The sequence below is a fragment of the Sturnira hondurensis genome, unplaced genomic scaffold, assembly GCF_014824575.4.
Source record: "Sturnira hondurensis isolate 20B ecotype Veracruz unplaced genomic scaffold, ASM1482457v3 Scaffold0006413, whole genome shotgun sequence".
Taxonomy (NCBI): Eukaryota; Metazoa; Chordata; class Mammalia; order Chiroptera; family Phyllostomidae; genus Sturnira; species Sturnira hondurensis.
Genome location: NW_028079044.1, coordinates 33,555,189 through 33,571,285, shown reverse-complemented (window position 1 = coordinate 33,571,285; position 16,097 = coordinate 33,555,189). Strand labels below are relative to the sequence as shown.

Below are 16,097 nucleotides of genomic sequence, written 5' to 3'. Positions count from 1 at the left end.
GGCTTCCCCTGGGCTTTTGTAGCTGCCATTACAGGGGTTGGCCTCTAGGGGCTCTGTGCTCCATTTTGCAATATGTAGTGCTCTTGTCCTTTGAGTGAGCAACCTCGAAAGCCTCCTCGTTCTCCCTCTCCATCTTTTAGCAGAAATAAGGGCAGATTTTTTTCTTAGAAAATTCAAAAACACATCCACCGGAGAATAGAAGGAAGAACAAGTACAAAATCGTTGAGATGCGTGATACAATGGAGAGCAGATTCTTTTATTTTAATGTAACTCAAATCTAGTCGCAGGTCTGCTTTCTGGGACCCCAGATTATACATTTCCCGTCTAAGCCTAGACACTGTGGAGGCTGAATGAATCCCTCCGAGTCTACAACCTGGCTGCCTGCTCTGCCCCTACAACATCTGAGAAGAGTCTCAGCCTTCAGCCTTCATCATCCGTCCTGGGAGCTCCTTGCTAGGTTCCTGCAGCTCCCAACTGCCCTGTCCTTCTCATACTTTCTGGTCTTTTGGTCTCTAAGGGGGAAGGAAGGTGCTTTTCTCTCACGCTCAGATTTAAGCTCCAGAATTTTGGACTCCCCATGCCGACTTCCAGATAACATCTTTTGCCCTTTCTGTAAATCTGTAAGACCCCCACATCCCTGTCTGGTCCAGTCAGTTGAAGCATTAATGCATATCCAGGTAGGAAAACTCAGTTTCTCCTACCTGGATGGCAGCCTTTACACTCATATTTTCCAGAGCATCTTACTTTCAGTTGTTCTAATCCATTCCAATAAACCAACACTTATTTATGCAACCATGCGTCCTGATTTACTCAGTACAATCATCATACTTAGGTCTTCCCCTGTTCTCACAATAGAACACAAAGCCACAAAGAGTAGTAGATGGCATTCTGGATGATACCTTGTGTCTGCTTCCCCATCAGCCAAGCAGAAGGCTGTATCCGCACCAATCTTTAAAGCCCCCAACCCCTGACCTCCGCCTCCTCACATGGACTTGCCCTTAATTCTTCCTGTTCCTTATCTAAAAGATGCCTCCAACTGGAAACTCATTTGCAGAACAGAGATAATTGGCTCACTCCAAACCCAATGAGTGTTCAAGGAGCCTTGCCTCAGGTTACCCACTGCCCTCTCGACCCCACCTCCTCTCTGGGCCCTATTGTAGGGGAGTGATCTTATGGAATTCTTACTCTTTATAGCTTCACATCAAAGTCCTTTAACCATACAGCAACAACAACACACATACAATAAGAGGAGGGTGGATCATTCACACACACTCTTACACAAAAACAGGCAGCTCTCTCCCTGGTACGAAACATATATGGGTTTGCGCCCCACCACGGGAAAATTCCCAAGATGCCCCAGAATGCAGTTCTGTTTCTTCATGACCATGACGTGCTGTAAAGCACGTCAGCTGCTCCTTGCTGCTGTGCAGATCACCAAACATCGGGTCACTGAGACAGACAGCAGTGCTCATGCACACAACTGACAAGATTAAGAGATGGTGCTTTGTCAGCCCTGACTGAGTCCCAGACAGCCCCCAGCATACTCAGGTGAGCTCTGAGAAAGTGTGGAGGTGGAGGCCACGATGTGTCTCGGTGGTATGGTGCAGAGGTTTTCTCTTTGGCCGTGTATTTGTATTGTCTGTTCTGTGAAGTTTGCAGTCTGGTGGGGGGCAGGGGTTCCTATCCTTAAAAACTAGTCCTTTATCACTTAACTGGTTTCAAGGATGGGATCCAGGTGGCTCACAGGACTTTTGTGAGGCTCAAATAAGATTAAATATGTGAAAGAGCTCTAAAAATATAAAGTTGTGGGCAAATGAAAGGTATGAATCATTTAATTACAAATTTCACATAAACATGGAACCAAATCATTTATACCAGATTTGGAGGCATGATTACGTAGACAGATTTCTTTTCCTTCAGCAAGCAATACTGTGCTCCTTCCCAGGCCTGGGAAGGGATGTTGTTTATAATCCTGAAGGGTACTCGCCTTCTAAAGCAGCTGATATTTTCCAAAACCCAGCATTACATTCATTTCTAAAGGAAAAGCCACAAAATTACAAAACCAGATCATAAAATCAGTATGTAAGTAGAAACTGAAAAATGATACATGGGGCTATTTTAAAGCAGATGAAGGATGAATGTAATATACTGTATTAGATTATAGCTCTTTGATAGTATATTCCAAACGTTGTAAGACATTTCTCTTAATGACATAAGAAACACTTGAATGAAATTAAAGGGAACATAGATACTATCATTTGTAAAACTTGCATTTTAGAGCGGTGGAAAAACCGGCTTGGGTTCCAAAAGTCCAGACCTAAGAGACATCCGAACATTAAATCATCAGCCTTTCCCTCCCAGGGTTGCTATGGTGACATAGGGAACCTCTCGCCACACAGCCGCTCACTCACTGCCTGCACTTCTGCAGTGAAAGCTTTCACTGAACACATGTTGGGTTTTTTAGGCATATACCCCATCATCAAATACAAAGGCATAATGGAGGCAGCCTCCCTGAGTCATTTTCAGAACAGAAGTTGTGTGCATGTTCTTTATCCTACTGATGGACTCCCCATGGGGTTATAGAATTCGCTCATCCACGCATTCCTTCATTGGTTATGTATTGAGTGCCTACTGTGTGACAGGACCTCTACGATCCCTGGTGAAGAGATCTCTGGTGGACATGGACAAATAAACAGGGAATTCTGATATAAGAGCATACCAGCTCTCCTGGGGTAAATTAAGTACAGATATCCTTGAAGTATGTAATGGGGGAATCTTACCCTTTTGGGGGAGCAGAGGAGATTTCCTGGAGGAAGTCTTCTCTAAAATGAAACTTAAGGCATCTTCAGGACCTGAGGAGGGCAGGCGGGTGGGGTACAAGAGATGGTCTAGACAAAGGCCCCAGCATGTGCAGCAACTAGGGAGAAAGACAGCAGATACCTCCAGAGAACTGAAGATTCTACAGTTTGAGGGGTGTGTATTTGTAGAGGGAGGAGGGTGGTGAAGGAGAACAGAAAGGGGGCAGGGTACCTGGTAGGAGAGAGAGGACTGGCAAGAAATGGGATCGGAGAAGTAAAGAAAACCAGATCATGAAACACCTTTGCGCCACAGTAAGGAGTTTGAATGATAGTTGGGTATCTGTGAAATCATTAGCAGGTTTTAATGAAGAAATATGTTTTGATTTGGCTTTTCGGAAAGACTTTGTGGAGAAAAATTGAAAAACTGGCTAGAAAGAGATAAGAGGCAAAACTGGACGCAAAGCAACTTTAATTAGACCACTATTGCAATAATCTAGAATGTTTATGATTGAGACTTTATTAAATAAAGGCAATGCAGCCCATCAGTGGATAGAAATAATCAGATTCAAGACATTACTACGAGGAGAGCGTGTAGATAGATCACTTGGTGGTTTCTGCTATGTGGGGACTACAGGAGGGAGAAGTCAAGAATGACTCAGATTCTGAATTAGGTAGCTCCGAGGAGGATGTTTCTGCTATTAGGCACCCAGATTCAACTCTTGGTTCTCAGGAGGGAACTCAGAAGCGCCTTGTTACCTTAACAGCTCATTCCTATCTAACAGTATGTCTTCTGGCTCATAATTCAGGAAATAATAAATTGTAGGAATCATGGTGGACCATCAGTTTCCTGAAGTCCTTATCTGAGACAAGTATGGGTATGGAAAGTATTAATTTATCACCCCTTCCCCCCAAATAAAGAATTCTAAGATTATCAACCCCATTGCTTAAGTGAACTAAGTAGATTGAAAAGGCATGAGGTGTATGAAACAACACTTCTTTGGAGGTATAGGGAAAAAGCCAATTGATTACACTGGTCCTCTAACTTCAGGCTCTCTCTCTCTGGACTCATTTGTAGACTTGACCATCGAGGTCTGAGAAAAATGCTGTTTGGAGGGCAAATGGGGATGTTGGAGATTCAAATACAATTATTAAGGGTCATAGCCCTCTCATGTAGGGAGGGCTTGAAGTTCAGAAAGTTCCAGGTTCAGATGCCATTTATGCAAAATTGATCAAGATCTTTAGGCATAAAGGTACTCAGCTTGAAGGGAGTGGAGTGGTGCCTTGAACCTGGCGTCCTGAGTTCAAGGGCGGGGTCCTTCCTATACCCTGTGTCGGGGCTCATTCCCTGGCAGCTGAGGGCGGAGCTGGAGAAAAGGTTGCTTTGGCCCCGAGCATCTTGCCTCCCTGATCCCTCGGGAGCCGCCTCATCCTTCTTTGCTGCGGCGGCACGGTGCTGACAACCTAAGGACCTTCCGATGCAAATTCCCCAACGGGAATCGCAGCCTCTGCGATCCCGGAACCCAGAAGCTGTGTCAGCCCTGCAGCATTGGCTTGGCTGGGGTCAGGGTGAAGGGGGCCCGCCCTGTCTCTCTCCGGCGAGGTAATTGTGGGGAGCTGTACGCAGGGAGGGGCTGCGAGGGAAAAACTTTCCCCTTCTCCATTTTGGCTCTCAGTGATGTCGCAGCTTTTCTGAGCTCTTCCATCCGACGTGCACAGCCTTCCAACCCCATACCAGGTGTCCAAAAGAGGGTGTCGGGCCCCTCCCAGATGCAGATGTTCCGAGCCTCGCCTGCCCCCTTCGGGTCCGCAGAGAGGGAGGGACGCGCGGCACCGGGTGGGGGCCGGGTGGGGGGCGGTGCGGGGGGGATGTGCCCGCGGCGAACCCGGACTCCGACGAGCTGCCCTGGGGCAGGGAGGTGAGGGAGGTTAGGGGGAGGGGAGGCGCCCCGGGGGCGGTCGCGGGTGGTGGTGGTGGTGGCTGCCGCGGCACCACGTGTCCGGCCGGGGCGGGGCGGCCAGGCGCGCCTTCCCAGCTGAGCGCGAACCGCGGCAGTGGCTGCGGCGCGTCAGCCCCGCAGCAGCCGCTCCCCGCAGCCAGCGCGCCGGCTCAGCGCAGTCTCCTCGCTTCGGTGCACACAGGTGCCTCCTCCCGGACGGCGGCCGCGGCGGCGCGAGGAGCGGGCGGGCAGCAGCGCCATGGGACCCCTTCGAGAGACCAAGGTAAGGAGGGCAGGTCTCGCGGCGGCGGGTGGCAGTGTCCCTGGGCGCCCGAGGGGTAGGGCAGGTAGCCACTACGGAGCGAGAAGCAGCCAGGTGAGAGTTGGGGGGGGGGGGGGGCGGCGTTTAGAGTCAGGATAAACGGGAACCAGGGGTGGTGGGGTGATGGGAGACAGAAGGACATTTGCTCAGATGATGAGATGGGTAGGTGACACTAGAGGAACAGATTTGGGAGGTTGGCAAGAGGATGAAAAAGATTACCTTTGGAGGGTTAATTCCATCTCCCGAAACTGGGTATTTCGGAGCTAGCTCTCAAGTGATGTCCTTGTATGAGTGCTGTGATTAAAAACCATTTCATGTATTGGCAACTGAGAAATAAGGACCCCAGCATGTCAGCGAGCCAGCATTGGTTCAGGGTCTGCAGTGTGCTAGGCGGAGTGGCTGACGTGTGATACCTGCTGGGTGACTGATGTGCAGAACGAATCCAGAGACTGGGTGCGGCTCTCGCCCCCGAGTAGGCTGGATGCCTGAGTAGGCTGGATGCCTGAGCGACCTTAGGAGTTCCCGCGGCTGGGCTTTCCCTTCAATTCCTGCACTGTGCGGGCCTCCTAGAGGTGTTTACTTTGGCAGCGACCCTTCCTGGTAAGCAGCTTGGAAAGGAGCAGGAGGTCATGTTTCGAAATGGTGGTGGTTACCTAATCTAAAGCCCGTTTTCAGTTGCAGAGGTTGGAGGGCGCATGGTATTTTTTTTTTTTTTTTTTTTTTTTTTCAAAGAGCTCCTCCTAGGAATCCATTTTAATAAGGCAGGGTAGTGGTGACTCCGAAAAGCAGTGCACTTCAGGCCCTGTTCTGCTTCTAGATGGCATGCTGTGTTAGCTAAGTATCTTTACTTACCTGTTTCAGCCTCAGTTTTCTCATCTGTAAATAGGGACCTGAATTAGTGTTCTCTCCGTGGCCTGGGTTATAGGCCAGATCAAATGAAATAATGGTTGGGAATGCACTTTAAAATTGGAAAAACATGGCCAAAATACTGCTTTTTATGCATTAAAAAAAGGCATGGCCCTCTGTATTTCATGCTGTGTTTTTAAGAGACAGAAAAATCTCTTCTCATGGGTATCCTGTAAGGAAAACAAAAGCTAAACATGATGTAAAAGGTGGAGCCATCTTACCAGGTATTGGATTTTTTGTTTGCTTTTCTGTTGGCAACTAGCCTTGTGTACCAGGATATTAATGAATAATTAAGATCCTGGACAGAAGAGGAGGGATTTGAAAGATAAGGCTGCAAGATCTGTCAGGAGAGAATTGTTTCAGGTGTGGGGTCTACTTTGGCCAGGAGACTAGAAAGTCGAAATCAGATTGTCACTGCTAACTCGGGGACAGCAAAATGGAAGCCTAGAGGAAATCAAATAATGGGCTGAGGGTAATGCAAATCCTTGAGACAGTGGAAAGCTTGAACATGATAGAAAAAGCCAGAGTGAGAAAGTAAGTCAGAATGCCCTGGGAGTGCAGAATCGCCTTCCTGCCAGTGGGGGAAGAGTGTATGTTAGTGTGTGTGTGTACATCCTTGCTCAAGCGTGTGCTGTTCGGTAGGTTAGAAGGGTTAGCTCAGTGGAAGAGTTTTGGAGATCATTTCTGCAACTGAGATAAGCTATTCTGGGAAGATTCACTCGTCAGAAATGTGATTTCTTAGAAACTGAGCACAAAAGGAACGGACTGGAGCTCAGAGGAGGAAACAAATTTCCTTTTGTTTTCTTTTTGATGTCCCATTTGAGAAGGAGCAGAGAGCACAGCAGCATGAGAAGGAGCTTTCCCGAAGCCGAATTCCCCGTCTGATTCTTCGGCCCCATCTGCCCCAGCAGCAGCACAAAGTGTCCCCGGCCTCCGAGTCTCCCTTCTCCGAGGAAGAGAGCAGAGAGTTCAGCCACAGCAGGTCTGGGCGCTCAGCGAGGACCATTAGCAGCAACAGCTTCTGCTCAGGTGCAGTATGAAGTGTGTGCATTCCAGGTGCATTGCGAGTGGATCCGGGTGGTACTCCTGAGTGCCTAGAACTAGATTTCTGTTACTAGGATCAATTATCCGTGGTCGCACTTTTTTGGCTGTTTGACCTACAAATACGAAAGTTTTATATGTTCTTTTAGTTTATAATTTACAATGTAAATTCTAATCTCTTGTTTCTAGAACTGTTTAAAAATGTTTTTTGTTAAATCTGCAAAACATATTAGCTTGCATTTCACACTAACAACCTTTGTAAGCCTGTGGACTGCTATTTATGGAATCCCCAAAGGTAAAGCAACTCCTAAACCTCAGGATCAAGGAGGTTTTTATCCCAGGACTGACCTTGGAGTTCTGATAAAGGGGTAGAGGACAGGCTTGGTGATCTTCCAGGCCTGAGCTGGAATCCCTGGCTTTGTCACCATTTATAAGCAGTGTGACCTTGCGCAAGTTGCTTAGGCCCCTTAAGCCTCAGTTATTACATCCAGAAAATGGGGTAACCCCTATCTTGTAGAGTTACTGTGAGGTTGAATGAGACCATGTACCTAAATATACTTCTAGCTCAGTGCCTGGCTCATAGAAGTACTTTAAAAAGGATGGTTCTTAATATGACGATCTAGGGATGTCAGTTTTGGCACATGATTAAGGAAGTTTCCTTAAAGTTCTGAGCGTATTTGGTAAAAGTACAAGTCTCTTCATAGCTCTGGAAGGTGCCATCATTACCACTGGACAGAGCCCAGTATGCGTACTCATTGAAGCATATGACTTAGAAGGATTTGCATTCTTTGAGAAGTATTAGGAATTTGGGTAAAAATTAAATAAGTTGACTGTCTTATGATCAGTGAAGAATGTTTCAGAGTGGATGATTTTTAGAACTTATTTAGGGAAAATAAATTTGAAGATTAACCCATTATGAGAAGCAACACATGAATTAAGATGCTGGGATTAACACCCTAATTTAGCAGGATATAATATATCATTATATTTAGTATTGGTAAACTATATTTTTCAGGGATTTTTAAAATGTGATTTTGGATTAATTATATACTTCCACAAAAGAATTTTATCCACAACTTGTGTATTAGAAATACGAGGCTGCCTATTTTTTAATTTTTTCTCTGTAACAACTTAGATTATCTGCTTTGTTCTGAAAAAAGTTCTATCAAAATGTTCTATTTTAATACTTATTGCTGTTGGAATGATAAGACTCTAGTTTAAAATGGCAGCCCACTGGTGGTTTGCTTGATAAGGAGGAAAACAAGAACACTGACAAGCTGGAGTAGTTAAGATCCCGAGAAACTCGAGTCGAGTTTGCAGAATGTAACGCTGTTCGCTTTCACTCCACTTGGCGCTCTGGGATCACTCTGGCAGAGTGTGGATGAACCCAGGGGATAGCCCTTCAAACTGGCATGGCTTTGTTTCCATAACTCAGGTCCACATTTATTACTCGTATTCTCTCCACATAATTGTTTTCTCAAACTGACTTCAGGGTGAGGAGTGTTATCAGAAAAGAAGAAAAAGTTAGTCAGAAAAAAAGAGAATCTCCAAATATATTTTAGAAAACGTATTTGGCAAACCAATAGAATTACTACTTTGGCTCATGAATCACTCTCTCCGAGGCCTGTTCTCTGGATCAGCATTCCTTCCCAAAAGACCCATCTCCCGCTAAGGCCATAATGCTGTACATGAAAATCGAAAGTAGATATTGATCCTTCTGCTATTTCCTAGCTGAGAATTGAGTGGCAGAAGTATCTAATGATGGGTGTCTATAAACCTGCCTTTCCATCTTCAGCCTTGCATCCTGTCTCCTGGCGGAATCCCCTCTGTTCCTGGACCTCATCTCCCATGCTGGCGATTGACTCCCCAGGGTCTGGGTTGGTGCTGTTTCCATCTTTGTTTGCCTTTCCTGCAGAGCCCTGACAAACCCCACGGATGACTCGGAGTGCTGTGCTGACTCAATTTGACAGGAGAAAGACCTTTGGGGGCGTGTTAATGATGCTTTAGGAGGTCAGTCAGTGGATGGGAAATAAATGGGTTGGTACTGTGGGGCATTAAAGCTGCAGGCAGTGTGGTAGAAAATGCAAAAGAGTCCGACCAGCAGGGGGAAATAGCTGGTTTTCATCCAACCGTTTTAACACTAAGGCCAGAAAGTGTGTTGGCTGCTTAACCATGGCAGTTAAGTCAAAGACCAGGGTGCATGCAAATGTTACAAAAGCTGTCCTTTTCTATAATGAAACTAAAATTATTCAGTGTTGCCTGTTACCACCATAGATTCATAACCTTACACTGGTCAGTCTGCATTAGCTTATCTCTTTTACAATCATGCTCTCCAATGTGAAAGGGGATTCTTACAATATTCAGACAAAATGATAAAGGAAGATACAATTTAATTTGAAAATTGCATTTTCAGAACTGCAACCTAGGGACTCCTCAAATCTGTATCAAAAGCATTATTTGTGAAGAGCATCATATGTTCTAAGATATTCAGTTATTAAAAGAAAGATAATGTGGTGAGTTTACACAAAGTTAAATTTACTTAACATAAAGGATTGCCTTTTATGCTGAGAGTCTGATTTTCCTATTATTCATATTATAACAAAAAAATCATGATAATGATTTTGTTCTTCACCCCCCCCCGCTCTCATTTTTTTCTTTTAATTTTACTGATCTGTGAAATTAAAACACTGGAAACTGTTTTCGAAGTGACCTGTCCATTTCTACTCTTCTCTATTCCTTCCCACTGCTTTCCGCCTTCTTTCCCATGGGGGCCTCGACAAGGAACAGTTAATGACTTGATATTCTATATGCTAATCTGAATGTTGCATCTGTCTCATTTCAGGAAGGAGTTGTGTATGACCTTTGGCAATTCATTTGGGGTGTGTCCCCAAAGAGCTCTTCTTTTAATAGCTTCTTATTAGCACAATTTCTTTGAAGATATGCATTTTGGGGCAATGTACTGCGATATCATTCTCCTTTTAAGAGGCTGTCCCATACAGTGTGCATTCCTGTTAGTCCCTGTGACCTCAGTTGGGTGCAGTTAGGTTGATACTGTACATATGGGAGGCCGGGCCCTATTTTGTGTGCATAGCAAGTAAAACATTGTATACTTTTGGTAAATATTAACTAACACTTTCTTTTAAAAAGAGAGCACATAAGGAAGTACACCTACTAGTAACAAAACACCTGCTCCCGTGTCCCCCCTTTTATTTTTAATTATTTTTAACCAATGTTTTGGCCTGATGTCTCCGTCTTTTCTTCTGCAACCCCCCTGCCTGTGTTTCTTGTTTTAACATACCCATGAGAAGTGATAAAACCCATATGTATGATTTGTGTCCTGGTGTGGCTCACTGCATCTAGGTCTCTGTCCATCCCCCCCTTTTTTGTCGGTAGTTAAGGTAGTTAATTGTGTTTGTCATCATACTGGGACTCCAGCCACTATTAGCAAAGCTGATGACCAGGGTGAGTAAGTCAGTCACATACATCTGTCACCAGACATGGTTAGGAGCATGCTGGGCATTCCTCTTTGCTTAGTTGAGGCAATAATTGCCCCTTAGAACTGGGAGGCAGATGGATTGCTGGATTTTAAGCTAGTTCTCCTTGGGGTGCCTTGTAAACGTGGCAGGTGGAACAAATTATGCGTATAGAACACTGGTGGTTTTATGGGAGACCAGTGATTTCTCTGAGTTATTTCTATGTTTCTAATCTGCGCACACAGGTACACAGGCAAGTTGGTGACTTAACCCATTAAGAACTCTGTACCTTGTCAATCTTCTCGGTGATCAGAACCCAAGAGCCGTTGCTCTAATCCTAAGGAAGGTGTTTGCAGAAAGTGTTTTGGTTTGTGCAATGGCTATGAAGAAATCCTGCTTTGAGTGCCATGACTGAGAGGTAATCATTGTTGCTGTTTGTGGGACGGACAATTAAGGCAAATTACAACCTGACGAGTGCTCTGCATGGCATGACAACGCCTCCAAAAATTTGCCAGGCCTTGCCAAGCAGAAATATTTCTGCTCTGCTTTTGCCCAGTGGAGGAAATCTGGCATCTGGATAGAGTAAGCCTTTGAACATAATGAACAGAATTGAGATGAACTGCTTAAAGCAAAGTGAGCTGCAATACCAAACTACAGCATAATTGAATGGCTGCCAACCTGCTGTGAAGAAAGGGAAAAAAATGACCCCGAGACTTCAGTATCATTTTGATGAAGATAGAAGCTAGGCACAGTTGCATACTGTATATTTCAGGTGCTTAGGTGCCTCAGTCACAGAAATAAGTACCTAATAAAATAGGTTACAAATGAAGGGTACATACATAGGCACTATTTCTGTAAAGATGTGGTAACTGCAATTAGGAAGACAAGAGCAAAATTTTCTTGACATTTAGTTAAAAAAAATTACTTAGCACCAGTGACTGTGAAAGTAATCGTGGTGGAATTGGACCATGCCTAAAAGCAAATTATGGGACTCAATGTGAACATCTTTTATGTTCTAAAATACTCATCTCTGTGACAGTGTTTCTTAATTTGAAAGTATGGAATCCTCAGGAAAATGCTTTTAAAATGTGGATGCCTCATTCCCACTGTATCATCTCAGAATGGGAGGGCCCAGGAATCTGTATTTTGCAGGTTTTCCAGTTGACTCTTAAGTCAGTGGAAGTCAGCCTCACTGCTCTGTGGTCTGTGTTTGGAGATTCTGTATGAGAAATGCAAGGGGTGTGTCCAAAGTGGCATCACCAGATGAATGAGGGTCAAGGTGGTGGAGGTGGAGGCCAGCTGGGCCTGGGATGAGGAAAATGCATGCACATTCCTTGGAGATTACAGCTTCTCGCTGTTTATTTGCTATTCCTGTGTCATTACTCCTATCAATAATATTATTTGTATCTACATAATGGATTTAATTTGTGTTTAAATGGTAGGAAAGTAAAGGGGAAGAGAAAATATTTTCTTCCTTTATTTTCCTATTTAATGCTCTCTCTGGATTTACTATTTCAAGCCATGGTTTTTATTCTTTTGCATTTTCTTTCTTTGGTATTAGGATGATTTGGGAAACACCAAAAGTGGATATATATTGGGTACACCATGAGTGTACCCTAAACAGCCAGTGGGTATACTGAAAGAGACGAAAAAGAGAAAGAGAGAGAAACTGGCCTGGGAGGAGCTAGACATTCAGTGTTTTGCAAACTTCCACAAAAATGTACTATCCCATAGTCATTTATTTAATACCTGCCATGGATCAGAAATTGTGCCAAGGCTACAAAGATTAAAGAAACACAGACACTGGGAAAATATAATATTTTACCAACCTATCCTGGCACCAAAGTAAATGGAGAGAACAAATCTTCCGATGTGATTGCCACATGGCTATCTTTACGCTCTTTGTTTCCCTGCCCCTTTTACTCACGCCCACTCCACACACACTCCTTCCTTGTAATTTGAGTGTGTTGCTCCATTTAGTATCACATTGGCCTCCCACATTTCATAAGCCCAAGAATTCAAAGAAGTAACATTCATTACTGTGGTGCAGTGGGTAAGCGTGAGCCTTGGCATCAGTGAGCCTGAGTTAAGAGCCTGATGGGAGATTAGCAAGGCAGGCCGGTCCGAGGGGGTGAGGCTTTGGGTGCTGTGCTACGCCCACGATCCACGAGACCAAGGGTGCACACAGAGAGTGTGGGGTAGCAATGGGAAGAGTGGGGCTGCCTGGTTGGATGGCAATGGGGGAGGGGCACTCGAGAACTGGGCAGTATTCAGAATGCCTTCTAGCACTATTCAGAACTTTAGAAACTCAGCTTTTTAACTCAATCTGTAGACAAAGTAGCAGACATAAGTAGTGGGATATCGCTCTGGGCTACTGAGCCAATGAAGGGGAATAGTTATGACTAGAGTTATAATTTAGAAAAATCTGTCTGACTATGTGTCAGACAGCAGCTTGGAGGGGCAGAAACTGATGCGAGGGAGCCTGCCTGGCATGAAGGCCGCTGTGACAGTCTAAGTGGAGACTGATAGAATGATGTGTATGAAGATGAAGGCCTAGAGCCTATGGGTCTTGGTCACCAACTGCAAGTGGAAGGGAGAAGGATGGTGTCTTAAGTTCCCACTGGATGAGCACGAATGGAGTAGCAGGACTGGGGAGAAGGACATTGAGTCGGGTTGATGAGCTCAGATGAGGTTTTGTGGCATTCCAGGTAAAGGCCTGGAGGGAAGAGAAGTCAGAGATGTTGGTAGGCAAGTTACAGGGATGGATATGCCCTAGGGGAGTGTGTGCAGGATGAAGACCAGAAGGTCGAGGCTAGAACTCTACGATAAAGCAAGAGGAGGCAGAAAAAGGAAGCCAAGGCAGCTGAGAACAAGTTTCTCCAATTGGAAAGGAAGACTTTTAAGAGGAAAGTGGCCAGTAGGTTCAGAGGTCACCCCAGGATTAGCCATGCACTGAAAAGGACTCGGGGAGAAAAATATTGGGTTATCAGGGATCTTAGGCAGAAATAGTCCCAGAGAGCCATGGGGATGGAATCCAAATTGCATCCTGTTGAGATGTGAATGGGAGGTGACAAATAGAGTGTAGACAGCTTTTTTAAAAAGCCTCAGTGGGATGGAAAAGAGAAAATAAAAGAGACTAGTGTTGTACCTGGCCAGTGCTGCTCAGTTGGCTGGAGCATCATTTGCTGCACCAAAAGGTTGCAGGCTGGTGCCAGGTCAGGTCACATGGCTGTGTAGTGCGTCTGGTCCCCAGCTGGGCACTGACAGAAGGCAGCCAGTCAATGACACAAAGACACCCACCCCCGTATCTTTCTGTTTCTCTCTCCCTTTCTCTCCATCTCTTTCCCTGTCTCTTACTCTCTCCGTCTAGCTCTTTCTCCTTCTCTTTCCCCCTTCCTCTTCCTCCTTTCTCTCTCTCTCTGGAATCATCAAATATTGACAAAAAATTAAAGTGTTGCATGTATAATAAAGATAGCATGTTTATCAAATGACAGGCATGTTGATAAGGTGTTTAGGCTGAGGGGAAATGCGCAATAAAAAAGAAACAGAGAAAAAGATACTGAACATAGTAGAGAAATGATCACTGTAATGATACTGGGGTAGACAAAAAAGACATATAAGGAAGGAAAGAAAGGCTGTGTGTGAATACAGTTGACCCCTGAACAACAACGCAAGGGTTAGGGGTACCATCCTCCATGCAGTTGAAATTCCGTGTATAACTTAAGACTTCCCCCAAACTTAACTGCCATCATCCCTTGGTATCTGCAGGAGACTGGTTCCCAGACCCCCCTCAGATACCAAAATCCATGGAAGATCAAGTCCTTTATATAAAATGGTCTAGAACAATGCGTATAGTCAGCTCCTCACAAGTGTGAATGCCTAAGTATGGATCCCAAATACTGTTTTTGATCTGAGGTTGTTTGAATCTATGGATAGAAAAGCCACAGATAAGCCCTGGCTGGTGTGGCTCAGTTGATTGAACACCGGCCTGAGAACTAAAAAGCCAGGGATAGTGGAGGGCCATCTGTATATTTATTGGGGAAAAATGTAAAACTGGAGCCCAGCAGTTTAAACCCATGGTATTCAAAGGTCACCTATGTAGGTAAGTATGTCTATAGATGAAGGTAGGTAGCTGAAGGACACATTTCTGGGTTGGGTGTCCCTCCTGTATGCTTCGTCTCTCATATCACATGACCTGGTTTTCAGATTTCTTATTTAATTACTTGACTCCCCAGTGGACGGGCTGACTATCACCTCCATGAAGGCAGGAACAGTATCATACCTGTATCATACCTGACATGGAACTGTTACTTAGTAAGTATTTGTTGGGACTTGGTAGAAGGCACAATTATGAGAACAGGACAAGCGATGTATTTTCATTCATTTAATAAAATCTGTTGAGAGTAGAAGACTGTCTTAACAGTTGGGGAAATGAGACAGCTTAGAGCCACACCCGGTACTCAATTTAACAGATTTATTAAATAAAGATAACAATCCTGACCTGAGAAGTTCCTGTCAAGCAAAAAATAATAATCTCCGTCATAGAACCATGCCCTCCAGTGCTGTGGGTGGCCAAAAGAGAAATCTCTTGCTAAGAAAATCAGAAAATGCCCCACTAAAGAAAACCGTGAGAAAAACCAGCAGCCCGGTTTCAAGTCAAGAAGGAATGTAGCACAAAGCCACACACCCACTTTCCCAGGACTCTAACTTGACACTAGCCACCACCCACCTTACACCCCGTGCTTTTGACTCCCAGGAAGTGCCAGTCTCCTCCCACTAACCCACGGGAGGGAGCCTCAGAGCACTTCAGGTACGCAAGACTGCGCTCTGCCAGCTCCTGGGTGCGGTCACTGACCCAAACCTCCCCTGCCACTCAGCGTGGCATTCTCCTGCTCTGCGGACACAACCAGAGCAGGCAGAGACTCCTGACCCAGCCGCTGCTCACACCCCTGGACAGCCTGCTTCACGTCCAGGCGCTCCACTGTCGTGCCTGCGTCCCACTATCAGGCTCCAGGGGGCCAGTCGTTCAGGTTGACTGCGTCCCAGTGACGCCAGTGCTCATCAGGTGGGCTCCTCCTGCACTCGTCCCCGCCCTGTAGAAACGCATCCTCCCACTCCTCCCTCCGATGCGATGCGCTTTCGCGGTTCCCCCTTTGTGGCCGGCTCAGCCATTGTTCTCTCCACTTCGGTGTGGGTGTCCGTGCAGTTAGGCGTCCTCTTAGCCGATGACCTAACTAACCCTCAGAATTCTTGAGTCTCAGTGGATCCTAACCTACCCATCTATTTATTCTGAGGTGTTTCTTTAATGCCTGTTATCGTATACTTTCGAGTTTAAATGTAACAGAAATGAGCAAACACGTATGTTAGAGTGGAGGTCAACACATTTATAGGGTCTATTCTGTTTTGCTTTTTGCCCAGGTGAGATTGTGCTATATTAATCGGTGACCCTTTCTGTTCATTTGTTAAGCAAATACTCATTGAACATTTGCTCTGGGCCAGGGGCCAATCCTAGGAGGGGACTTGCACGATGGACGTACTGACAAGACCCCTGTCCCCGAATGTGTGTTGCAGGCAGTCCCAGTACCTGTCGTTGCATGCCAGTGTGTAGCAGTCCCCCAGA

The 16,097-nt window shown here is 45.4% G+C and overlaps 1 protein-coding gene across 4 annotated transcripts in view; it reads left to right on the top strand.

Moving 5' to 3' along the window:
* Positions 1-1,445: 1,445 nt before the first annotated feature.
* SYBU (syntabulin) overlaps positions 1,446-16,097 on the top strand; it is a 70,144-nt gene continuing 55,492 nt past the window's right edge. Inside the window, exons 1-3 of one of the 4 annotated variants that reach the window (XM_037048410.1) lie at positions 1,446-1,548; positions 4,938-5,018; positions 6,788-6,992. In XM_037048410.1, coding sequence (XP_036904305.1) covers positions 4,995-5,018; positions 6,788-6,992 — 229 coding nt within the window. In that variant the 5' untranslated portion in view covers positions 1,446-1,548; positions 4,938-4,994. Of the gene's footprint in view, positions 1,549-4,283; positions 4,534-4,838; positions 5,019-6,787; positions 6,993-16,097 lie in introns of those variants that run through there. The other 3 variants (XM_037048412.1, XM_037048418.1, XM_037048413.1) reach the window with 3 other exon arrangements.